We start from the raw sequence: 26,281 nt of genomic DNA, 5'->3' as shown, positions 1-26,281 counted from the left end.
CTTTTTCTCTTAAGGCTTATGCTCTACCACTTGAACCACAGCTCTACTTTCAGCTTTTCTGTGGTTAATCACATATAAGAATTTCATAGACTTTCATGCTCAGGCTGACTTTGAACAACAATCCTCAGAGCTCAGCCTCCTAAGTAAGCTAGGATTACAGGCATGAGCCACCAGCACCAAGTTTGAATAGCATTTTTCTTGTATTTCTTTTCCATATGATGGCAAATCGCACAGGAGTTATCTTTGGGAATAGATGGCCTGCGAAAGGCCTGTTGACATAATGCCATGCTCATAAGTACGTGTCTCTGGACAGGGTACACTTACGTCTCGTATTGCTTCATAGAGCGCTTTGAAAGTTGGTTGCTTGTCGTCATGGTAGACACCCCGGTTCCCATGCACCACCGACACGCCTTCGCGCTCAGCCTCTTTGCAGTTGCTCCCGTACATGCAGTGGTCTGGACGGTAGTTCCACTGGCAGGGAAACACATAAAGACACTCTGCAGGACACAAGAAGACACAGGCCTCCAGTCAGGGTCAGCTGTGGGCTGCATGTCTGGTGATTCAACTTGTTGTCTTCGTTAAGCTATACACTGTGCCTGATTTCACTGCACAGGAGCATGATGCTGTCAAATGCCTGAGTCAAGGATTGGAAGGGCACCTGTTGGGATCATGTAGGTTTTATCCAGGAAAAAAAGGAAGGAGGTACAGTGCATAAGACAGGAAGACAAACATGGGCATTGGAGAGATGAGGCCTGAATCCTGATTCACTGTATCAAACATTATGGAAGCGAGGTTCACCCAATCACAACCCTGTGATTCAGTTTCCTCACCTGTCAAACAGGCATAACATGCCTTCCTCTTATATGAATTTGTTAAAGTGCTCAGGTGAGTGTCAAGCACAAAGTAGTGTTCAATAGTGGTTGGCATTATCATCCCTCTTTTTAAAGGTTTTAGGTTATAGACAATTCTACAAAGTAAGAGTCATAATCAAAGCTATGTTTCCTATTCAGATGAAAACAAACAAAAACCACCTATAAAAGCAAAGGAGAGCAAAGGCTGGTAGCTCATGCTTATAATCCTGGCTACTCAGGAAGCTGAGATCTGAGGATTGTGGTTCAAAGCCAGTCCAGGCAGGAAAAGTCTTTGAGATGCTTATCTCCAACAAACTGCCAAAAGAGCCAAAATAGAACTGTGGCTAGCCTTGAGTAAAACAAGTTCAAGGCCAGTGCTCAGGCCCTGAGTTCAAGCCTCAGGATGGGCACTCACCCTCTCCATCCACCCACACACACACACACAGGGGCCAGGTGTTGGTGCCTGATGCCTATAATCCTAGCTACTTTGGGAGGCTGAGATCTGAGGACTGAAGTTTGAAGTCAGCCTGGCCAGACAAAACTTCAAGACTTATCTCTAATTAGGCAGCAAAAAGCCAAAGGTGGAGGCATGGTTTGGTGGTAGAGCAAAAACAAAACTGAGAGCACTGAGCCCTGAGTTCAAGCCCCAGGATCTGCACCAAAAAAAAGAGAAAAAGGAAAAAAGTCTGAAGCATAAAGTTCCATTCCCCACACTGAGTCAAGAAAGCTATATACACCATGCTATGTGTGCACACTAACTAGCCTGTGCGGGCACCTGTATCTCTAACCAGGTGGTTCTTAATCAGGGTCAGTCTCCCCTCCCCCATTCCCTTGGGGTCATTTGGTAATATTTGGAGGGAGACACTGTTGGTTGTAATATGTAGGGGAGCCTGTGGCTGGCATCTAAGGGGTGCTCTAAACATCCAGCAGGCCAGGGAAGAACTCTCATCCTGCAATGAACAGAACCAACCCCCATCACTGTAGGGCTGCTGTTGAGAAATGGCTCTAATCCTACTGTGCTCACGTTTCCCTCCGGTGACTAAAATTATACGATTAGCAGTAAGTTCATGACCCCTAGCTTCCCAGTTACTCTGCTGGATGCCTTTCAGGGCTGGGGCCACAGGATCACAGATCAAAGCTCTCAGTAACTGCCACAGATCAGGAGAGAGTGCTGGAGACTTAGAACCACCCATGTGCTTGTTCACTTCCCCTCCAAAGGACCACTGCTTAGAAGTCACTTAGACAAAGCCTGGGGATGGAGAGCCAAGAAAAGGGGAGGGCACCAAAACCCACCATTGCAGGTGGTGTGATATTCCTACCCTTCCTAGCCCAGAGATATCCAAGTCCTTCTCTCCAATTCCTAATCATTCCCAATACACAGTCCTACCTCTGGTCAAGGAGATTCTATTCCAGGGGTGTTTCTATTGCTTGCATTTCCCTCTACCTTGGCACATACACAATCCTAAGTAGGACAGAGCAGTGAACATCTTCATCACACTACCTAGACTTCAACTCAACTGCTCTAGTAACTGTGTGACCATCCTTCCATCCCTCTCTCCTCCTTCCTTTCTCCATCCCTCCTTCTTATCTTCAGTTTTTCCTTTTAGATAGGAGTCTTACTACATAGCCCAGGTTGGCCTAAAACTCAGGATCCTCCTGTCTCAGCTTCCTATAATCCTGTTGGGATTATAGGCATGCATGGCCATGCTCAATATGGCTGTGTGACCTTTTTGCACTTTAGAGCAAGGGTGGGGGGGTGAATTTGAGATTTAACAAAATGAAAATCTTTTAAAGCTCTTTTGAGTTGTGCCTGGCACAGTCCCATTCCTTCCTTTTGTAAGTCAGTGGGTCTTATCACTCATGTGGTATCTGTCTGGACATATATATTGCACCTGCTACTGTCAGCAGCTGAACGAACTGCCCTAGAATCGCCTGTCTATAAATATACCAATTGACAGAACTAACAATTATTATTGTCTGCTGGACAAATTAAGTAATGGGACAAGTCCAGTCCTTGTCTTCATGGAGGACAGTTTCTGCCTCTTCTGTCCTTTTGGATCCTCTACAAAAAGAAGTCTTTTTCTCTCTCTCCAGCCTCAACATTGCCCTGAGGGATTGAGTAAAGGGACTCAAAGCCAGAGCACAAAATAGAAACAGCCCAAGTTTTGAAATCAAATAGATGTAGGTTCAAGTTTGGCTTTTTCTACTTTCTAGATCTATAACCTTGATGAGTCACTGAAACATCTAACTTCAATGGAGGACAAAAATGAGAGGACCAATTATCCAGGCTTGCATGCAGTGAGGCCTCCATATCAGCTGTGGCCACCAACAGAGGATGAGAGCAAGTGTTCAAGCCCACACATTGGGTTTGAACATGAAGCTCTGCCCCACGCTGAGCCAACGCAAACAGTTGACATCACTTGTTCATACTTTGGTTTCCTCATCTGTAACATGGGAAAAATCCTATACAATACTTGCCCATAGAAATAGGGAGGGTTATTCGATGGTGCATCTACACTCACGACTGGAATGCAGAACACACACAGTCAACGTAAACTGTGACAACTGCTATCAGGATTATTACTTTTATGACACGAACCACTGCACCAGGTGACAAGGAGGAAGGCAGATACATGGAACAAGCCCCGCCCAGTTTCTAGCACACAGTGTGCCTGTAATAAGTGTCATTCTGATTGTTTCTACACCTGCAGGAGCTCACCATTCCTAACCTAGTGTGGGCAACAGATCTCTCTGAGAATCCAATGAAAGCTTTAGAGCTAGCTTTACCAGAATTCAATAGGCAACATAGAAAGATCTACAAAAAAATTTTTTTGCTTGCCAGTTCAGGGTTTTATAGATTTCTAAAGACCTGCTAAGAACCTCAATTGTAGAATCTCAAATAGAAAATATGAATTCCACATTGTTACATCCTTTCTTTGCATTTTTTATCATCATCATCATCATTATTATTGTGTTGTTGTTGTTGTTGTTATTAGCTGGTCCAGGGGCTTGAACTCTGGGCCTAGATACTGTCCCTGAGCTTTTTTGCTCAAGGCAAGTACTCTATCACATTGAACCACAGTTCCATTTCCAGTTTTCTGGTGATTAATTGGAGATAAGAGTCTCAGATTTTCCTGCCTGGGCTCACATCAAACCACAATCCTCAGATCTCAGCCTTCTGAGTAGCTAGGATGACAAGCATGAGTCACTAGCATCCAGCTCCCTTTGCAGTTTTTCACAGCAAGAAAAGTGCATAGACCAAGCATGTACTCAAACCCAGAGCCTGCTTACCACATCACTCCAAAGCCTTGTTGTCCCAGGTGACAAGGTGCTGTTTCTGCCCAGGACACAGCAGGTCCCAAAGGAAGGTGTTTTTTCAGGGCTCAGTGACAGGACAGTTCCCTTTTGGAAGGTGAGATGAGAGGATGATTCCACCAAGTTTTATTAAACTGAAACTTTGAATAAGGATGGAATTCTGACAGTCTAAAATGGAGGCTTGGAAGACCATTTGAAGAAAATGGTGTCTGATGATAAAATGTTTGGATATCAGAAGATGTCTTAGAAGAACCGGGTTTGGTTTGTACATACCTATAATCCCAACTACTTGGGAGGTGGAAACAGGAGGCTGGTGGTCCAAGGCAACATTTACCAGAGATCTTACCACCCTTTCCCCCAATAATAAATTACAAGCAAAGGGACTGAAGGTGTAGCTCGTGATCAAAATGCTTGCCTAGTGGGGCAGGGAAGGTGGCTCAGTGGTAGAGCACTTGCCTTGCATGCCTGAGGCCCTGGGTTCGATTCCTCAGCACCACATAAGCAAAAAGAAAAAAGCCAGTAGTAGTGCTGTGGCTCAAGTGGTAGAGCGCTAGCCTTGAACTGAAGAGCTGAGGGACATCGCCCAGGCCCAGAGTTCAGGCCCCATGACCGGACACCCCCCCACCAAAAAAAAAATGCTTGCCTAGCAAGTACGAAGCCTTAAATTCAATCCCCAGTACTGCAAAATAAAATAAAAGAACCATCTTAGCTTTGTTGATACTAAGGCCATGTCTTCAAAGGAGGAGGACAGTAGAGTAAAATCAGGTAAGTCCATTGCTTTGGCTTAACAGATTCAAGACAGAGAAAACCTGAAGTAAAGCTGTACTGGAGCAGGAAGTGGAACATCTCCAGAGATCTGGAGGAGGGGATTAATTAATGTCAGCTTTTCAACGCTGTTGCTGGTTGAACCAGCTCTGGCTAGGAGGTGGTCTAACTGGTTTTACAGGGAATATTGGGAGAGCAAGGTCTCAAGCTGCTTATGCCTATGTGAGGAAGAGTACTTCTCCACAAACCAAAGCAAGGGCAATCACCAGTGGACTGCTAAATATAGCATGCTGCATTTTATTTCACAGATGGGCTTTGCCTGGGGTACACTTTGAAATCTGCATTTCATGTATGGGGAGAAAAGGTATAGAGGAGACTGACCTACTACTCCATCACAGGCTGGGAAGGAAAGCCAAGCCCTTCAGAGCCCACACACTAGCGTGCACGTGGCTGGCACATGACAAATAACCTGTTCCAAAATGGATCTATTTTAAGCATGGCTAGCAGGGCTGTCAAAGTCAGATGTTTAAAAAAGACAGCACAGCAAAATGTTCGGCTTGTCTTACCCACTGCTGAGGAAAAAGCACAGTGAGTGGTTTGAAAACAGGTCTCCAAACCTCAAGCCACTGCCATTTATATTTGTTTGTTTTTTAAAATATGGGTTCGCCTGGTGCCAGTGTCTCATACCTGTAATCATGGCAACTCAGGAGGCTGAGATCTGAGGATCCCAATTCAAAGTCAGCCCAGGCAGGAAAGTCCATGAGAATACAATTAGCCATCAAAAAGCAGGAAGTGGAGCTTTGGTTCAAGTGGTAGAGCGCTAGCCTTGACGGAACAGCAAAAAAAAAAGCTCAGGGACAATGCCTAAGTTGTGTGTGTGTAGGTGTGTGTTTCCCCAGGTTTTGGGAGGAAGAGCAAGAGGATTTGTGAGCTTGAGACCAACCCAGGTTATGCAGGGAGTCCCTGATTCAAAACAAAGCAAACCAAAAAGTCAAGCCAACCTTGACTAAAGGCTGGCCCTTAGTCTCTGCTATTTTTCACTTTATACAAAGGATCTCATTAACCGATTACCTGTGGGTGTAAAATCCCTTACTGATGCTTTCATAAATCTATTTATTTCATGGGCTGCTGAGCTCTTATGAACCTCTATATGAACTAACTGATCCTGACTTTTATGATTTCATACTCTTAAGGTCCCCAAGATTATGGAATAGGTTCAGCCTGGTCCTTTTAACTTTGTAGTAATCATGCTTGCCCTGCTCCCTTTCTAGCCCTATTAACAGAATGGAGGCTGTTGAAATGTCCAATTGTTACTAGTTGTTATTTGTTTGTTTTTATTGTCAGGACCTACACCTGAGCTTTCCCAGCATTTTCTTCTTCTTCAGAAATGTAACTTGTTCCAGAAAAGGGCAATTTGTTGTTCTGAGAGAACTTTCCCTATCACACAATCCAAGCAAGCTCTTTATTCATTCCTGACAACCTTGACAGTCTTCCTCACCTCTTCATTCATCCCCTTCATCATTCCACTTATTATAACTTGTGTGGCGGTTTGGCAGTCTACTTCTAAGAATAAGTGGGTTTCATGAAAGTGAGACTTTGCCTGTCTTTCCTGATACTATGCCCTCCACCAGACTGGCACACAGCAGTAGGTTCTCAAAAGATATCTGCTCAGCTAAGTGTGGTAGCACATACTTGTAACCTCAGCACTCAGAGACAGCAGAAAGATTATGAATTGGAGACCAGACTGGAGTATATAGAAATACTTTGCCTCAATGAATGAATGAAATTTATGCCTTCCTTTACCAAGATTATCTTGGTCCTTTTTCTTGCTACCTGCTTCTCCTTCGTATCTCAACTTCCCTTTTCTCTCATGTTTTTGCTTTGGTGTCTTTGGCTTTCACTCCATTTTGTTAATTCCATGCACCAAACCAACCAACCCTTGGGCAGACTCTGAGCCCTGCAATGTGACCAACAGACCAGACCCCACCTTCTCACACATTCTTTTCTTCTTGTGCTTATGTCAGGGCTGGTGAACTTCCCAGACTCCCTGCACTTGATCTGCCATTGCTTCATGGAAAGTATCTGGGTCCCTCACCCAACAACACAGTGCTCGCAGCTGCCTACAGTCGGGTACCATTGGTGTGAAGAGCCTATTGTGTAATCACACAGCCAAGGCCAGGGCTCTAGCACATCTGGGAAGGGTAAAAGCCTTAAATAAGGACATTGGAGTGACCTGTCACATGACTGAGGGACACCATGAGTGCCTTCAGACTCCCTCACGTCAATCACCGAGCTCCTAGACAATCTACACACATGGGTGAGTGTTTCAGGTCCCCCTCCCGTTAGATGAACCTCTACTGCTTCTTCCCTTGTTGGATGCTCTTCCTTGTCACCTACATTGAATTTCTTTTTTTTGTGCTGGTATTGGGGCTTGAACTAGAGGTTGCTTGATCTCACTCAATTTTTTTGCTCATGGCTGCTGCTCTACTCCTTGACCCAGTTCTCATGAAGCCTGGCTTGATCTGATCCATATAGTCATATCTACCTTTCTTTGGCCCACGTGGAGTTAGGATCCTCCAGATCCCAGTACATACAACATACAAAGCCCAGACAAAGTGTTTTCCTAGTGTTCCCTCAGGGTTTTTGTCTGATGAACCCCTTGTGTAAACCTAGGCTAGAACTCACCTGTCAAGATGTGAGTTTCAGCCAAGGGCCAGTGGTACACACCTAGAATCTTAGCTACCCAGGAGGCTGAGAGCTGAGAGTAGCCATTTAAAGCCAGCCTGAGCAGACAAATCAGACTCTTGGTTCCAATTAACCAGCAAAAAGCTGGAAGCAGAGGACTGATTCAAGTAGAGTGCCAGCCAGGATGGAAAACGTCACGAGAGCACAAGGATTGAGCTGGAATGCCAGCACACACAAAAAAGAAGAAAGACAAGAAAAGATGTGAATTTTAGTCCTTCACCCTGGAAGAGGCTGCCCTGCATTATCTACCAAGAAATGCCCATTGGAAAGAGTTACCTGCCAGCCCCGTGGACTTCAGTTATCCCCTCTGCAAAGCATTACCTGGCAAGGCTATTACACACCCACAGGCGTTCATGGTGTAATTAGAGCAGTTTTACAACATGTTTTAGCTAAGGATTTGCAAACACACTTTAAAAAATGCAGTTACTGGCTGCAGGAGACTCTCATAATCGTAACAACCCTGGCATTGTCCATTGATTCTTCTATGGCAACCTGAGGAAGCAGGACAATAAAATCACTCTCTCTCCCTCACCTTGTGCTCACACTTGTTGATTACGAACTGGATTTCAGGTCCAAAGATCCCATGTTTGTTTGTTTGTCTCTTTGTTTTTGGTTGGGGGCTTGAACTCAGGGCCTGGGTGCTGTCCCTGAACTTTTCTGCTCAAAGCTAGTGCTCTCCCACTTTGCGCCACAATGCCACTACCCGTTTTCTGGTGCTTAACTGGAGACAAGAGTCTCATGGACTTTCCTGCCTGGATTGGCTTTGAATTGGGATCCTTAGATCTCAGCCTCCTAGGAGCTAGAATTACAGGCGTGAGCTACCGGTGCCCACCCAAAGATCCCATGTTTAATTAAGTGCTTAGATAAAGCATGAAGTAGAAAGTTCAACCAGTGTCAGTGGATTTACTCAATACAGATCTAAAACCAGAAAACTTGGTTACTGCTTCATACTGCTCAGAATTAGGATTTAGAAGAACTTTGTAATCATTTTAGAGCATCTGTGACTCTTTGGGTCTAAGATGTGGAATGCAGAAGCCCCCAAACCCAGCTGGGTTCAGCCTTCATGAGTGCAACTGCATACCAGCTTTCTGAAGGCCTTCCAGGGTTCATTATCACCGACCATATCCCCAAACCATATGTAAGAGGCTAAGAGGATTTGGGGTCATGTGACTGAGTGAATCTTGAATTTCTCAGCTTGGAATATAGATGGAGATACTTCAGATAGTTTTAGCCACACAAAAGAGAGGGGGAAACACAAAGAAAAGAACAAGGCAAAGGGTACATCATGGGATAAGCTGCTGGGCACTCTAGAATCTCCCACCCCATCCATCTCTGAGAAGCTCCCTGCTCCTGTATTTGGAGTTGGGTATCCCGGATGAAAACCTTTGGTTCTCACTTGTTAGCTATGCTGGAAATAACCCCTCCCCGGGTTTTCTCTCTGTGAAATGGCCAGGGTGATTACGTGGGTGGGTTTAGATAATGCTTACAGTTGCATTTGCTACTTAACAAGTAAGAAACATCAGCCTAATTCCTGAGCTCCATACTCCCAGCCCAGCTGACTCTTGCTCGAATCAGGGAATGCAGAATTGAGATGAAGTCAGTTTTTTGGTGCAGGCTGTAACTGCAGCATAAAACTTCAGGACTTTTCTTTGAGGCCTGAGGAGCAGAACAAAAACCTAAAGAGAGAGGATGAGCAGCTCTAGTAGAATACAGTATACATTACCTCCCCCATCTCCTGTTTCTCCTGAACTGCAGGTGATGGGCCAAGCCTGCCCGCTTGCCTGCTTGCCTGCCTGCCTGGGTTTCCATTTAAAAACCATCTTTTGCGTTTAGATTAAATACACAGATTCTCCGCACCTGCCCACCCCCCTGACCCCCGTTTTTGCAATCAAGAATCCTAACCGATATACCCACCCTTCAAAAAAAGATCAAATGTGCAGAAGGATGAGAAGCCTAAATTCCTGGTACTGTCACTGAGAAATGATAATGAAAGCATATCACATAGTGGGTGGTCAAGACATTCTTGTTGCTGTCTGAATTAGTATCAGAAGTTTTCCCCCCAAAACACTCAGCGTCAGCCAGCGTCTTTTCTTTTCCAGGATTTGGTCCTTTTGGATAAAGAGACATATGGAATTGAGCCTGATAGAATGTTTTTCTTTTTAAAGGCACACAGTTGACACCTAGACAGCGGCAGAAATCTTTATCAATAGAAGTTTTTATTATAAGATTTTTACTACTGGAGCTTGAACTCAAGGCCTCATACTTTTGCTTGGCTTTTTTGCTCATGGCTGGTGCTCTATCACTTGAGCCACATCTCCAGCCCAGCATTTTGTTGGCTAATTGGAGATAAGAATCTCATGGATTCTTGTCTTCTTGTGTGTGAGTCCTACCACACATACATTTCAGGCCTGAATGGATTTTTCTTGCCAGGTTGGCTTTGAACCTCCATCCTCAGATCTCAGCCCCCTCTGTAGCGAGGATTATATTCATGAAGCACAGGCACCTGACTTACTTCAGGATTTTTAAACAGCAGAGTCCTTTTTCTCAGGAAAGACAAAGATTTTTCTCCAGAATAAACATGGCTTGTATTTTAGTGACAAATAAGATTTTAGTAAAGGGGGGGAAAGGGATATTTTATTAGCTTTAGGTAGTAACATGAAAACAGATTAGAAATGTTCCTCTCTCTTCCCCCCGCAACCAGCAAGTCACTGATTTACAATATATAAGAGTATCCTTTGCAAACGGGGCTGTGGGAAACAGTCCTTCATTATAGCCTCTCCACAGCTCCATTTGCAAAGGAAACTCATACATGTGATATAGATCTATATATATAGAGATATCTAAATATAGGTATAGATATATAGTCTTTTATTCTAGCCTCTCTTAACCACGAACAAGTGACTTAACGTGAAGTCCCTGAGAACCAGGCTCAGTGTAGCTCAGACAGGCGGAGGGACTCACCTAGATTAGACTGTTTGCATTTCATTGTGGGCATCATGTCTACTTTGACTGCAGTTCTTGAAAACATGCAGAGGCAACTTGGCCAAGATGGAAAGCAGTGTGGGAGGTGTGGCCTTTTGTGGCCAGGAGCTCACCTCTGTCAGAGAGGGAGGGAGAGCAGATGAAAGGGCAGGCGCAGGGGAACACAGGCGGTTATGTGCACCACTCAGGCTCTGGTCACTGAAGCCTAGGCCTTTAATGTGTGTGGTGGGACACACACATACACATACATACACTGATGCACGCATGTGCACACACACACAGACACACACAGACACACACTGACAGGCACACACACCATCCTTCAAAGAGAACCTACCTGGGTTGAAATAGAAGATGATGTTAAGCAAATCCTGGTCCCCCCATGTGATGGCATTCTTGTACTTCTGGTACAGAGGTAACAGCATGTCTTCCCAAGCGAGGCCTGTAGGACTCAGGCTGTTCTGGAAGAGAGAAACCATGAGAGCAACTGAAGCAAGGAAAATACCCCTTGCCCATGGAGAAAGTACGCAGTCGTAGGTTCCCTTTTCTTCCAGCTGGAGGAGAGATCCTGCTAGCCATAGGGCTCAGAACAAAGCAAAATGCGGGCTGAAGTCATACAGTTTTTCTGCATGGGTGCTGGATGGACCGAGGAATAGTTCAGAAAGACCATGCCTGAAATCAAACCCTTCTTAGGTTTCTTTCTTATCTATGAAGAAACAAAATGCAGAGCACAGAATTAAGGTATCTTAATTATCTTGCATCTATCCATCCATCTGTCCGTCTGTCCATCTGTCCATCCATCTATCCACTCATCTGTCTGCCTATTTAGAAAAGATTTTGCCATCTTTCTTCCTCTACCTCTACAGTTGGAAGATTATAAATGTGTATTTGTCTGCAAATAATTCACTTAAAATAAGTAAGGAAAAAAAGCCGGGCATGGTAGCTTATGCCTCTAATTCCACACTCTGCATGGGAGTGAATAGCAGTGGGGGGTAGAGAGGTAGAGGCAGGAGGATCGCAAGATAAAGGCCAGCTTGGGCTACATAGTGAGTTCCTATTGCAAGCAAATAAACGAACCCAACAAATTATTTACCTTCAAAGTAAAACACGTTCACAGACCATATTCAATCAGTACATTAACAAAATTAAAAAGTAAAAACATGTCTTCCTCCACTCTCCCCTAATCTCTTCCCAGTTTTCCTAGAAGCATCCACAATGAATAATGTATAACCTCTTAGGTATTCTGGAAATTTCCAAGGCATAAAAGTCAACACACTAGGGCTGGGAAGGTGGTTCGGTGGTAGAGCACTTGCCTTGCATGCTCGAGGCCCTGGGTTTGATTCCTCAGCACCACATAAGCAAAAAGAAAAAAGCCGGAAGTGGCGCTGTGGCTCAAGTGGTAGAGCGCTAGCCTTGAGCTGAAGAGCTGAGGGACAGCGCCCAGGCCCAGAGTTCAGGCCCCATGACCGGACCCAAAAAAAAAAAAAAAAAAAAAAAGTCAGCAGCACACTACACTATAATGACATGTTACTGCAAGTAACTTTTTCTCAATATATTGGAGAGATTATATCATTACTTATAGATACACCTATTTTTCCTTTCCTTTCTTTTCCTTTCCTTTCTTCCTTTCCCCTTCTTCCTTCCCCTTCCCTCCTTTCACTCCTCTCCTGACCTCTCCTTTCCCCTCCCTTTCCTTTTCCCCTTTATCTTACCTTTTATGTTGGTACCAAAACTTGAACTCAAGGCCTCACACTTTCTCTAGGCTTTCTTGCTCAAGGCTGGCATATTTTACCACTTGAGCCATACTTCTAGTCTGGCTTTTTTGCTTTATTACTGTCATGGCCCAGTTTTCAAACAACATGAAGTGTATTCCAGGGGCTGCAGGTCTTTGTGACAAGAGTCCACCCGCAGCTGCTGGCTCTCCAATAGACTCCCAATTTGACCTCTGAAAATATGGCTCTTCTACTGAGAATGTGGCTTAGTGGTACGAGCGCTTGCCTTGCATGCATGAAGCCCAGGTTCAATCCCTCAGTACCACATAAACAGAAAAACCCAGAACCGGCACTGTGGCTCAAATGATAGAATACTAGCCTTGAGCAAAAGCAGTTCAGGGACAGTGCCCAGGCACTGAGTTCAAGCTCCAGGACTGGCTAAAATAAAATGTTTAAAAATGTTAAAAAAATGTATATATGGCGTCTCTGTTTTTTACAACTAAGGTCATACAACACTTGCACATGCTAGATAAGTACTGTATTCCTGAGCTACACTCCAGCCATAATTAACCTATGCTTTTTAATGCAGGGATAAAACTTTTTTTGAAGAAGCAACTTTTGTTTTAAGTTCCTTCCAGTTCTTTGCTAGGAGACCATGCATATCCTTGCACAAACTCCATATTCTTATATAACTACCTCTAGAATGATTCCAAAAAATGTTGCAGCATATGTGCTATGGAATTCTGAAATACTGCCCGATAGACCTGCATAGTACCTCTGTAACAGCTTCATATTCCATAGCCATCTGGTCTTTTCCTAAACAAACAAACATCCCAAACTCTAGGTTCTTCTATCCCTACCTCTAGGCCACCTACTACAGACCCCAAATCAGCACATGCTCAACCTTGGCAAGCCCAGGATGAAAAGACTGTTAATCTTTAGCGAAGGACTTCAAAGCATTTCCTTACCTTGAACTGGGTACTTCTTATGCGTGTTAAGTTCATCAGCATGACCCCTGAGTTGACTCCCGCAGAGCCGTAGAAAGGGTGCCTAGCAAAGCGGCTGTACCAGCCTGTCTTTGGGACTTCGTGCTCTGGGGCCATAGCTGCAAGCTGGGTGGAGTTAAACTGCTTCAGAAGCTTCCAGATGTCATCGACAGGTCTCAGAAAGAGAACATCTGTGTCCACATACAGAAGCGAGTCGACATCCTTTAAAATCACCTTTGCGTGTGAAGAGTTGGGGTGGGGGGGGGGGGACACAAAACAAAAAAGCAAGTCAGGAAGAAGGGAAGTAGATAGAAGAATGATGTTGCTAGAAGCAATCGTTAGTGATGAATTGTAGAATTGTTGAATTGTACCACTCTGGGCTCCATTTCTCCCTTCTCCTTTGACCTGAGGGATAATCAACGATGATATAAAAGAAGGTACATCTCAATGTCAATTGTTCAACTCCAGGATCTCGGGCTATATTTGATGTAGTTCCATTTTTTCCAAAGGACAAAAACATCAGCCAGTTATTGTGGCTTGGTTTTGTCCTTCCATCCTCCAGCAAGGTCACCTGCTTTTCTCTCTCAGTTCTTTTTTCCAAGCAGGCAGGCATTGATGTGGACAATCTCTAAACTAGTTTCTGCGAAGCACTGGGGGAAGGTATTCTGTCTGCATCCACTTCTAGCATTGATGGATGTGGCTCTGCACCTTTCTAAAACAATCTTTTTTAAAAAAAAAACCAGGCATCAGCGGCTCACAACTGTAATCCTTGCTACTCAGGAAATTGACATTGGAGAATTGTGGTTCAGCCTGGGCAGGAAGGTCTGTGAGATTCTTATATCCAATCAACTACCAAAAAGCCAGCAGTGGAGCTGTGGCTCAAGTGGTAGAGCACCAACCTTGAGTGAAAAAAAAGCCAAGCAGGAGCGAGAAGCCCTGAATTCAAGCCCCTGTACTAGCACAAATATTCCTGTGTGCGAGCACACACATAATTAGTTCCTACTCTTATCAACACCCCCAGCCCTTTGGAACAGGTGCTAACCAAGAAGGCCTGGTTTGTGGTCAGAGTTAAGCTGAGGAGAAATGTAGCTTTCCCCTCCTCCTCCCCCTATAATATCATAATCTACTTATAACCAGGATCAGACACAAGTACAGAGGCCTTTTTACTCTTTATCTGAAAACACAAAAGAAAAACAAAAAACCATTCTTTCTCCATTGCCTCTCTGTAGCAATGATTGCTGGTACAAATTTGAAGATTCCCCCTTGTTGGCTACATTATAATAGGAAGAGGAGTAGTTATCAAGAGGACAGACAAGTAGCCTTTTTAATGCCTTGTGGAGAAAACCCAATTCCAGAATCAAGCCTTTCTTTTCCAGAGGGAGCCGAGGGAGGCGGCACCCAGGGGCTGACTGTACCAATCACTGCTGACTATATTGGCTCCTGGCCCATTCCACCCACTGCTCCTATCCACCTTCAATGACCCTGCCCAGCAACCTGTGCTACATGTGGACCATAGCCTCCTGCACACAGGCTGCAGGATTGCCAGGGATTCTCCAGCCCCAATCCTGGCCTGACGTGCACAGTGCAATTTGGTGGTCAAAGTGGGAGGTTTTACTTATAGTCACAAATCCTATGGAAGTAGAGATTGAGGAGGTCAGACCAGGGAAAAGTCAGTGAGATGCCATCTCAATCAATAAGCCGGACACAGTGTTGTGCATCTGGAATCCCAGCTATAAAAGAAAAAGGATTGGAGGAATGGCTCAAGTGGTTAGAGTGCCTGCCCAGCAAGTGTGAGGCCTTCAATTCAAACCCCAGAACCATCTGCCTCCCCAAAGTTGTGGGTTTATAAACTGACGACCTGTGTTCAAGTTCCATTTGTACCACTGCCTATGTGACCTGAGTGCTACTGAAGAAAACCTAAACTTCCTCGCCATGTCAGCCACATTGCTCACCCATTCCACAGAGCTGCCGGGACAGTCAAGAGAGATCAAGACCAAGAAGTGTGTATACACACACACATGCACACACATGCACACATGCAGCAAGGCCTCTATAAGTTCAATGTGGGATCTGTGTGTGTGTGTGTGTGTGTGTGTGAGAGAGAGAGAGAGAGAGAGAGAGAGAGAGAGAGAGAGACAGACAGAATGTACTGAGGCTTGAACTCAGAGACTTGCACACCCACTTGGTCTTTTTGCTCTACCGCTGGAGCCACACCTCTACTTCCAGCATTTTGCTGGTTAGGCCATCTTTGAACCTCCATCCTCAGGTCTCAACCTCCTGAGTAGCGAGGATTACAGTTGTGAACCACTAGGGCCCAATGGCAATGTGACAGTATTGTCCCTCCACTTCCAGGAGGATCCAGAGTCTGGCTAATCAGGAACTGGCTCTAATGTTAGTACTGCTGAATGAAGCCTGCTCTCTGTCCTCAGAAGCATGAGTTGAGGAGACAGAGAAGAGGATATTGGGGTACAGATAACCACAGCTAGCACAGAAGCATGCAGCAGGGTCTGTAAACCAGGCAGGAGTGAAATCCAGGGAGACTTCCCGTTAGAGGTGGCAGTTAGGCTGAGAGATAGTGATAAGCAGAGCAGATGAAGCAGCATGTGCAAAGGCCCAGCTGCAATCCGGAGCAAACATGGCATAGGGGTACCTGCTAGCTGCTGGAGGAACAGAAGTTTACAGCTGGATTGTGGAGCGTTTGGCTATAAAGTTGGGCAGGGGTGATCAGGACTGCTTTCAGTCAACTTGAACAGGATCCTGACAGCAATGACGAATGGAGGTCATCCTTGGTCTGCCCATCTTTCCCACGACTAGCCCCAGTAGTCCCAGAGGTCCCACTTTCAAACTCCAGGATCTGTCCATTCTCTCCTCCTCTGCATCCTCTCCCTGATGTCAAGACGCCTTGATCACCCTTCCAGCATGCTGGGGCACTCTTTCACCGGTCCCTGGGGGCCCCACAATTTGTCCCCCTGAAGTCCCCTGCACCACTTCCACACACTTTCTCAGCACAGCCACAGGCTGCTCCACGTGCAGTGTGCTTTCTCGTTCAGTCTCCACCAAGCGTCTTGATAGACTCTTAAGTGCTTGGAAGTTTCCAGATATCTTTCTGTCCTCCACCAGCCCCCTCATTGCCCCGTTGTCAGGGAACAATGGCTGCGGGATTTCACCCGTTGCTATTTCCCAAGGCAGGTTTTATGGCTCGGCATATGGTCCGCCTTGGTGAATGTTCTGTGTGCTTCTGGAGCAAATGTTTGCTCTGCTGCAGTTGTTGGGGTGGAAGGGGGGGGTAGCCTATACATTTTGTAATTATTGGTTAGGCTACTTGGTTGATAGCATCGTGAAGGTCTTCTACAGCTGCACTGGGTGTCTGTCTGTCTGTCTGTCTGTCTATCATAGGTTTGTGAGATGCCTGGAGCTCTGTCTCTGGGCACAAAGAGGAGGAAGTGAGGGACACTCAAGTCACCTGCAGCACCAGGTACACCTGGGGAGTTCCTGCTCACTTTCCTGAATCTGGAGAGGAAGCTCCTGGCATGAATGATGATAACACATGCTGACCTGTTCATTTGTCCCTCTGCCCTGTCCCTTCTCTCTTGTAGGCCATTCCTGGAGTTTTGAGTTTGGGGTTTTGATGCCAGGCTCAGGGTCTTCCTGGAGGACCCCCCCCCCCCCGTTCTCTGGTAAGGTCAAATCGAGTCCTCTCAGCCTGGTATTCAGAGTCCTTTGTTCACTGACCCACTTCACCTGCTTCAGCCAGGCTGGTGGCCACTGTCTTCCCACTGTGTGCACTCAGACCTGCCCCACACTGTGGCCACACACAATGCTCGGCCTCTCGCCTCCCGGACCCTGACACTCACTTGTCAAATCATACCTCTTTCTTCAAAACTTAGCCCAACATCATGTAAGCCCCAAATCCTCTACTTGATACATTTGTTTACACACACACACACACACACACACACACACACACACACACACATACACACACACACACCCTATGTGAGGCATGTTTTATTTTTCTGACTTATAAACAACAGAAATGTATTCTCACAGGTCTGGCCATTTTAAACTTATATATGAACGCAAACTTGTAGAAATACAATAGTTACATCCACCAAGAGAGATCAGTGCAATGATCATCGTGAACAATGTCTTTTTTTTTCTTTTCTTTTTTCTGCCAGTACTGGGACTTGAACTCAGGGTCTGGACATTGTCTTTTATCTTCTCTTACTCAAGGTTGGGGCTCTACCATTTGAGCCACAGCTCCACTTCTGGCTTTTTGCTGGTTAATTGGAGGTAAGAGTCTTAAGGACTTTCCTTTCCCAGTTGGCTTTGAACCATAATCCTCAGATCAGCCGCTTGAGTTGCTAAGATTATAGGCGAGAGCAAACAGTACCTGGTCAGATTTGGTTTCAGAAAACCACCCTCCAACAGAAGGAAGCAGGGCTCCTAGAAAAACTGGTTGACTCCAGGGCTGAGGGCAGTAAAAGAACAAGATGAGTCTGAAGTGTCTTGTGGTGCCAGAAAGCAAAGATGTGCTTAGATTTTCTTTAATAATAAAATCATAGCCAGGTGCCAGTTGCTCACACCTATAATCCTACTTACTCAGAAGACTGAGATTTGAAGATCATGGTTTGAAGCCAGCCTATACAGGAATGTTCATGAGACTCTCATACAATGAATCATCAAAAAAAAGCTAGAGGTGGAGCTGTTACTCAAGTGGTAGAGCACTAGCCTTTAGCAAAAAGAAGCTCAAGGACAGTACACAGGCCCCAAGGTCAAGCCCCAGGACTGGCACTGAAAATAAATAAATAAAATCATTTTAAAAGGGTGGTGCACACAATGGAAGGACCCCATAGTCAATTGGAAGGAGCTCCAGGTGCTGAGGGTTTTATTGCTCAAATTTGAGCAACAAACCAAATGGCAGTGCCAGTGCCACTGCCTTGCTGTGGAGAGAAGGGCATAATGGGCTCCTGTTCGTCCCCATTGTCTCAAAAAGCTAGGGGCTGCTTGGGTGCTGGTGGCTTACACCTGTAGTCCTAATAACTCAGGAGGCTGAGATCTGAGAATTAAGGCTTGAAGCCAGCCTGAGCAGGAAAGTCTGTGAGACTCTGATCTCCAATTAACAAGCAAAAAGGCAGAAGTGGAGCTGTGGCTCAAGTGGTGGTTTACCAGCCTTGACCAGAAAAGCCAAGCAAGAGTAAAGGGACCCCAAGTTTAAGCCCCAGTACTCTCTCTCTCTCTCTCTCTCTCTCTCTCTCTCTCTCTCACACACACACACACACACACACACACACACACACAGCTAAGGACTAGGAAAACAGCTCAGTGACAGAATATATGACCAGCTGTCCATGGCCCCGATTCAATCCCAAATATAGCAAACAAAAAAACAACAAAGTTAAACTTGTTTGTTCTTATTTATTCCTGCCACACGGCCACTGCATGACCCTTTCTCCTCCCTTCATGGTGAAAAGTTCAGCACACATGGCCTGTGAGTTTCCTCTGTGCTAGTCAGTATAAAGTGTAACTAGGAAGTCATAGCTCAGTTCAAAAGATACATTTCAGATGCCTTCATTCCCTAATTCATTCTCTCCCAAATTTCTTATCACCACCTAAAATAACAGTTTGCTAATGATAATGATTAGTACCTATATTCTTTCTTCCCTGTCATGCATAATAGAAAGCTGAGTCTTTAATTCATAATCATATTTCTAGGGTCTGGCACATGCTAAGGATCAGTAAGCACTGTTCAATGAAGGTGTATATGTCACTTTAGATAGTAAATATATATTCGTATACATAGACATGGACACATGCTCTTAGGGATAGTTTTAAATACTGATGGAGGGAATCACACACAACATACTTCCTAATTATCTCCTTTCAGAATTCCCCTTCATTGTCTCTGTGTTGAAAAAAAAAATCTATCTGATCTGGCCAATGGTCAAGCATTCCTTTTGATATTGATAAAAATAGCTAAGTGGAAGGAAAAATGGAAACTTGGAAAGAATTGTTCTGATATAATACTTTTTATTTTTGAGGGAGATGTAGCAGAACTGGGGTTTGAACTCAGGACCTTCTTGAACCATACCTCCAGTCCCCTTTCTGATTTTTTAAAAAGACATATATTGGAAATTTTCAAAAAATAAGTATACATTTACAACTAAAGAGTGTTCCAAACCTTTAACTCTTCCAAGATTATTTCATTCAATTATTAGCTTAAAATAGAGTCCTACAAAAGGGAAAGCCCATTGGTTTTTATTTTTGCTTCTACTGTGCCCCCTTGTGGAATGACACATAACTTACATACTCATATTAGAAACACTAACCCGGAGCAGGGCACAACCAATGACTGGGCTCCATTTGTACATGCTCCCATGAGTGAAATTGACTCTTGTGATAATTCATCTTGGCAAACAAGATTCAGATTGCTTCCGAGTAGGGAAATTGTATGCTGGCTTTGTTCAAGAGGGTGTTCCTGAAATTCCAGGTCATCAGATGGGTATTTGGTCTTAGATTTCATCTGCATGGCTGGAAGTGTCTGGTTTCTCTATCATGTTCTTAGATAATGTCTTTCTCAGATCTTCCAGCTGCTTCCATGCCCACTTTTGGCTTGCTTCCTCCTCTTTCTTATCAGGTGTTACAATCCCAGCCAGCAAGTACATAATCTCCTTTCGTGATGGCTGTGGACATCCCACTAGCCAGGACAACTGTCATGTAAGCAGTCTAGTGTCTCAGCTGGGTGGTGCCTCCCAGGAGTCCGTGCTCTGCTAGAAAGTTCCTGAAAACCAATCAACTGCACACAAGAACTGAAGTCCTTCACCAAAATAGGACTGATTTCTCATAGGTTTTCCTTCCTCTTCTATTTGAAGGTCAAATCCAACTAACATTTACTGAGTTCAAGCCTACACACTCTCCTAAGTGTTAGATCTAGAAATCCTCTGCACCATTTCTTAAAGCATTGTCAAGAGTTCTCTCCTCCTCTTATTCCTTATTTTTGAGATAAGAGTTCACGATGCAGACCAGGCTAGCATCAAACTTGTGATCTTCCTACTCTACCTCCTGAGAGCTGGGATTGTAGGTACGTACCACCATGCTTGGCTCTTAAAGCCCTTTCTCCATCCATCTGTCTGTCCATCTATCATGCATCCATCTATCTGTTCATCTGTACATGTAGCCATTCTTTTTTTCATTCCTCCATTTACCCAGATAATTTTGTGTGTGTATGTGCTGGTCCTTAGCCTTGAACTCAGGGCCTAAGAGCTGTCCATAAGCTTTTTTATTCAAATTCTACCACTTGAGCCACAGTTCTACTTCCAGCTTTTTGGTGGTTGATTGGATATAAGAATGTCACAACATTTTCTGCTCATGCTAACTTTGAGCCACAATCCTTAGATCTCAGCCGCCGGAGTAGCTAGGATTACAGATATGAGCCACCAATGCCCAGCCATCCAACTAGTTTTCTGGAGTACTTTCTATTAGAACATGCAGGTTCTAGGTGTGAGAAATAAAATATTTTTTCTTCTGACAGGGCTGACATCTCATATTCATGAGATAACTTCTCTTCCCCCAAATCAAAATCCTCATATCTTAGCCTTCTGAGTAGCTACCCATCCCCTACTTCATCTTTCTTGATGTATCCAGTATTGATAGAGTACAAGATTTAGTAGCTCCTTCAGACAGGACTGATAGGAGGTAAATAATTTGAAACCATGCATATCCAAAAATGTATGGCTCTATCCACACACTTGACTTGTTAGTTTGGCTGGGTATAAAATTCTAGGTTGGTAGAACAAGGATTCCTGCAAATGTTAAAGGCATTGATTTAATACTCTAACACTTCTGCCACTGCTGTTGAGAAGTCTGAAGCCTTTCTGATTATATAATGTGACCATTTCCTCCTCATTGTTTTGAAATCTACCTGGTGATAGGTTCCCTCCATCTGGAAACTTAAACTTTTTGTTCTGGGAAATTTTCTTGAATTAGTTTCACTGTTGGTTTCCTCTTTTTATTTTAAATTATTTTGTCGGTTGTGGGGCCTGAATTCTGAGCCTGGGTGCTGTCCCACAGCTCTTCAGCTCAAGGCTAGCACTCTACCACTTGAGCCACAATACCACTTTCAGCTTTTTCTGCTTAGGTGGTGCTGAGGAATCGAACCCAGGGTCTCATGCATGCAAGGCAAGCACTCTACACTCTACAACTGAGCCACCTTCCCAGTCCCATGATTTCCACTCTTTTGAGTTCTTTGTTCTTTCAGGAACTGATTTGTTCCTGTTTCAGATGTTGAACCAGCTTCTCTAGCTTCTGATCATTTTATTTTTGTTTACTATTTGGCACTGGCTGGTGTTTTTTGTTGTTGTTGTTGTTTTGTGCTGGTTGTGGCACTTGAACTCAGGAACTGGGTGCTGTTTCTGAGCTTTTGTTCTCAACTCTACTGCTCTACTACTTTGAGCAAGAGCTCTACTTCCAGTTTTTGGCAGTTCATTGGAGATAAGAGTCTCATGGACTTTCCTGCCCAGGCTAGCTTTGAACTGCAATCCTCAGATATCAGCCTCCTAAGTAACTAGAATTACATGTGTGAGCCACCAGTGCTCAGCCAATGCTGTTTTTTATTTTATTTCTATTTTTGTTGTTTTGGTTTTCTTTTCCTATGCTTTCAGAAAGATTTCTTCAATTTTTCTTTCCTCTACTGAGTCACTCATTTCAGCTATCATTTAATGAACTTAGAAGAGTTTTTTTTTTAATCCTCTATTTCATTTCTTATATAATCTTGTGCTTCTTTCATGAAAGTAATATCTTTTTTGGGGGTGGAGGGTCAGCTTTGGGACTTGAACTTCGGGCCTAGGAGCTGTCCTTGAGCTCTTTTGCTCAAGGATAGTGTTCTACCACTTGGAGCCACAGCACCACTTCTGGTTTTCTGGTGGTTATCTGAAGATAAGAGTCTTATGGACTTTCTTTCCTAGGCTGGCTTTGAACCATGACTCTCAGATCTCAGCCTTGTGAGTATCTAGTATTACATGTGTGAGCCATCCATGCCTAACTAGTATCTTCTTTCTCTGAGGATATTGTTGCCTGTTCTCTCAAAGTCTCATTCATTCATATTTCTTTTCCATTGCTGCTTTCTCTTTGCATTGGACCTTGACTTTCCTGTTGGAAGGGACAAGTAGTTTCATCCTGACTCTCTTGATAATATTCCTTCCTAATTCCCTTCATGAACGTGGATGCTTGTGGCAGGTAATGGCAGTAAGGAATACATCAGGCAGTATTGTGATCTTGGAGTTTATTAAAATGTGATGAAAACACCCTGGAAGGGTCCAACTTCTGAACAATAGGAGCCTATATGAATCTCCACATTCCCACACTAAAGCATGAAAGATTCTGCCACTCAGTAATCCCTGTGGTATTTTAAATATTCCTGAGATCCCTGGAGAACCCCAACTACTGGCACAGCATGCAGTAAAATGCATGGACCTATTATAAAAACTTCACTACTTCCTATTAACTGGAGAAAGCTGATACACATTCATTTAAAAAATCAGTTATTCTTCAGGCAGGAAAACATCTGGATTTTGCTAAGAGAAAGTTTTCAGAATCAATTTTAATGAACAAAATTGACTTATTTGTAGCTAATATAGTGTTTTAAATACTTGACGCATCTCAATTACTTGCAGGAAGTATGCATCTTATAGAGCTTTATCAAGCTGGCTACAGTGTAGCTTGGATTAATAATCATTCTATTCCTAGACCATTATCTCCACAAGTAGAAGAGTAAATAAAGGTCTCCTGATTTTTAGGACTTCATAAACCTTGCACTGGTGGAATTTGAGTTCCCCTGATGATACCTGAGAATCTGATAGGCTTCAGATGCTGAGTTGAGATCTGATGTTATTCTGGTAGCAAATGTTAGTTTAAAATGGGTCTCTCCTTCACGTTGAGGGCACATGCAAATTCTATGGTGAAAATGATGGTTCTTAGCCATGTGGCTATCTGCTAGAATGCTTGTGTTCTATAATCTCCATTTTCTCTGCATCACCTGATTTGGTTTGGTCCTGAAGCTGGAACTCAGGGTCGCACCATCCTACTTGGTTACTTATAATCAGTACTCTACTACTTGAGCCATGCTTCCAGTTCTGGCTTTTTGCTGGTTAAGTGAAAGTAGGAATCTCATGGACTTTTCTGTCCAGGTAAGCTTGGAACCATGGATCTTCAGATCTCAGACTCCTGAGTAGCTAGGATTACAGGCGTGAGCTACTGATACCGGCCTGATTAGTTTTATAGGGAAATTCAAGGAACACATGACCTAGACTTCATTTCAAATTACCTAAAAGATCAATAAATCACAGCAAGGGCCAAAAATGTGAAGAGTATAATCTGTTGTTATAACACAGGACTGAGAGAAACTAAATGTCCTGCCAACTGCAATCTCTCGTATTGTTTTGAGGGAAGGCCACTTTCTATTATCAGAAGGAGATAAGGGATGGCAGCACACATTTCTCATTCAAAATAGACTGCTAATTTAGTTGGGAATGAATGAATGCCATCATGTGGTCAGTTTGTTTTCTAAAGTCACAGTTCCATGTCAGAGTAATTTCAAATGAGGTTCCAATGGGTTGTAAATATTTTATCTAAGGTAAGGAGACAATTTTATAACTTGAATTCTTGGTGTTGTTATGTTTCTGCTTTGTTTTGGTCCCAGTATTGAGGTTTGACCTCAGAACCTGGATACTATACCTTAGCTTTTTCACTCAAGGCTAGTGGTCTACCACTTAGGCCATAGCTCTATTTCTAGCTTTATGCTAGTTATCTGGACTTTCCTACCGATGCTGGCTTTGAGCCATGATCCTCAGCCTCTTGAGTAGCTAGAATTACATGCATAAGCCACCAGTGCCAGGCTAACTTTGGCCCATTTCTTGGACCCCTTCTCTCTCTTATCCTCAGACCCTTGTCACTCTAAAGCCTCATCAGATTCATGTCTCGGTACAAATGCCACTGCTTTCAGGGGTCATCTGTGACCCTCCTCTGACCAGGTTGAACCCCATGTGACATCATACATGACACTGACTGTCCACCTCAGCCCTGATCATTTTTCTAATGCCTGGATAGACTTAAGCTCCAAAGGGGATAGGACTTTGTTTATACTGACCACATATCATCACTGCCAAGTCGGGCCTGGCACCTGACACTCAACAAATGCTTATGGAAGGCATGGATCCCTCTGAAATATTAAGGTTAAATTCAAAGTTGCCTTCTCTGTTCACTGGTATTCTCAATTCGTATATACCTTAGCTGATTTTTCTATTTAGGATGGTTTTTTTTTCTTTTGTAGTACTAGGATTTGAACTTAGGACTTTCCAGGCTAAGCAGGAGCTCTACCTCTTGAGCCATACCTCTAGGCCTTTTTTATTTCATTGTTTGAATAAGGTCTTGCTTTTATGTTCATTCCAGTCTGGTCCATGATCCTCCTATTTTTCATTTCTGGTGTAGCTAGGATGATAGCACATGCCACCACATCTAATTTTTATTGGTTAAGATGTGGTCTCCTGCCTGAGCTGGCCTTGAACCATGCTCCTCCTGATCCCAGCCTCCAGGGTAACAGGAATTACAGCTGTGACTCACTGTACCTGGCTTTTAAGATTTTTCTTTAATGGCGGGGAGGATTGGGGGGGGGTGGGGGGAGGATGGGAATGGATGGGAAGGGGAAACAAAGGAGGAGGCTACAATGCTTGATAAGAAATGTACTCATTACCTTGCCCATGTAATTGTAACCCCTCTGTACAGTACTTTCACAATAAAAAAAAAAGATTTTTCTTTAATGGGAGCAAAAACATGCAATTTAAACTCAAGACTGAAAGGCAGAATCAGAACTCTGGGCCCTCCCAAATAATACTTTAGCCTGTTTTCATTAAGTAGTAGTCATTGCTGAAAGGTTAATAACATTAAGAGATGGTAACATTAATTGAGAACTAACTCAGGGCCATAGCTATCAAGGAGACCAGGTTTGGGAGAAATTGGGACCTTTGCTTAGATCTCCACAGCTAGTAACTGGTAGTTATAGTCACAAAGGTGACTTAACCCAAGACATGCTCTGCATGCTGGCAGACCTGCATGTCTACAAACCACAGATGCAAGGGAGACCCACCTTTAATTGCAAGCAAAAGGTTTCTAAACCCACATCTCAGCTCCTTTCCCCCTGGTTCCTAGAGTAAGTTGTTCCCAAGCTATATCTTATGAAATTAGTGTTCCTACCGGAAGAAAGAGTCTCTGGGCAGCACAGGGTTTGAATAATTTCTTCCATTCCTGAGGGTTTCCAACAGAAAATGTGATGGGGTAGATTTTGTGCTCAAATTTCTTTGTATATGAGTCGGGCCACTGTCGTAACTGAAAGACATGGAAGGCAAGGGTAATTAGACACTGTAAGAAATATGGAAGACAGCCCGGGCTTCTTGGATGACCCACAGGAAATGGCTTAGGCATTTCCACAGGAAGTCTAACTCCATCATTAGTTGCAAGCTTTACCTTTTCTCCTGTGAATCTTGCTAGGATTTAACACAAATAGCACTCCGAGTTGGCAGGTGGGAGACTGGGCACAAACACTGGAAGCATGGAATCAAAGGATCAGCCAGGAAGGCAACTTAAAAACTGGTCCCCACAAGCCCCAAGAAATAAAGGTGCAGGGATCGTCTCCACAGCCTTGTTTTCAGTAATGAGGAGCCATGTAAATGATACACACACACACACACACACACACACACACACTCAAGACCTTGCTGCTCTGTGTCTGCCTTTGGGCCTCACCATCCCCTGGTTCCCTGGGCAGTACAGAAGCACAGATCAGATGAACCTGAGTTCTCTCTTTGTTGTTGTTGTTGTTGGTCATAGGGCTTGAACTCAGGGCTTAGGTTCTGTCCCTAAGCTTTTGTGCTCA

At 44.1% G+C, this 26,281-nt stretch overlaps 1 protein-coding gene across 1 annotated transcript in view; it reads right to left on the bottom strand.

Annotated features, from left to right (window-relative positions):
* Window positions 1-26,281, bottom strand: part of Gxylt2 (glucoside xylosyltransferase 2) — a 53,044-nt gene that overhangs the window by 4,886 nt on the left and 21,877 nt on the right. Inside the window, exons 3-6 of the mRNA XM_042680136.1 lie at window positions 25,603-25,734; window positions 13,339-13,590; window positions 10,996-11,119; window positions 325-497 (exon numbers count right to left, since the gene is read on the bottom strand). Coding sequence (XP_042536070.1) covers window positions 325-497; window positions 10,996-11,119; window positions 13,339-13,590; window positions 25,603-25,734 — 681 coding nt within the window. The remainder of the gene's footprint in view (window positions 1-324; window positions 498-10,995; window positions 11,120-13,338; window positions 13,591-25,602; window positions 25,735-26,281) is intronic.

This window comes from Dipodomys spectabilis, unplaced genomic scaffold, assembly GCF_019054845.1.
Source record: "Dipodomys spectabilis isolate Male_0828 unplaced genomic scaffold, ASM1905484v1 ptg000054l, whole genome shotgun sequence".
NCBI lineage: Eukaryota > Metazoa > Chordata > Mammalia > Rodentia > Heteromyidae > Dipodomys > Dipodomys spectabilis.
This window is presented reverse-complemented; position numbering and strand designations above follow the sequence as displayed.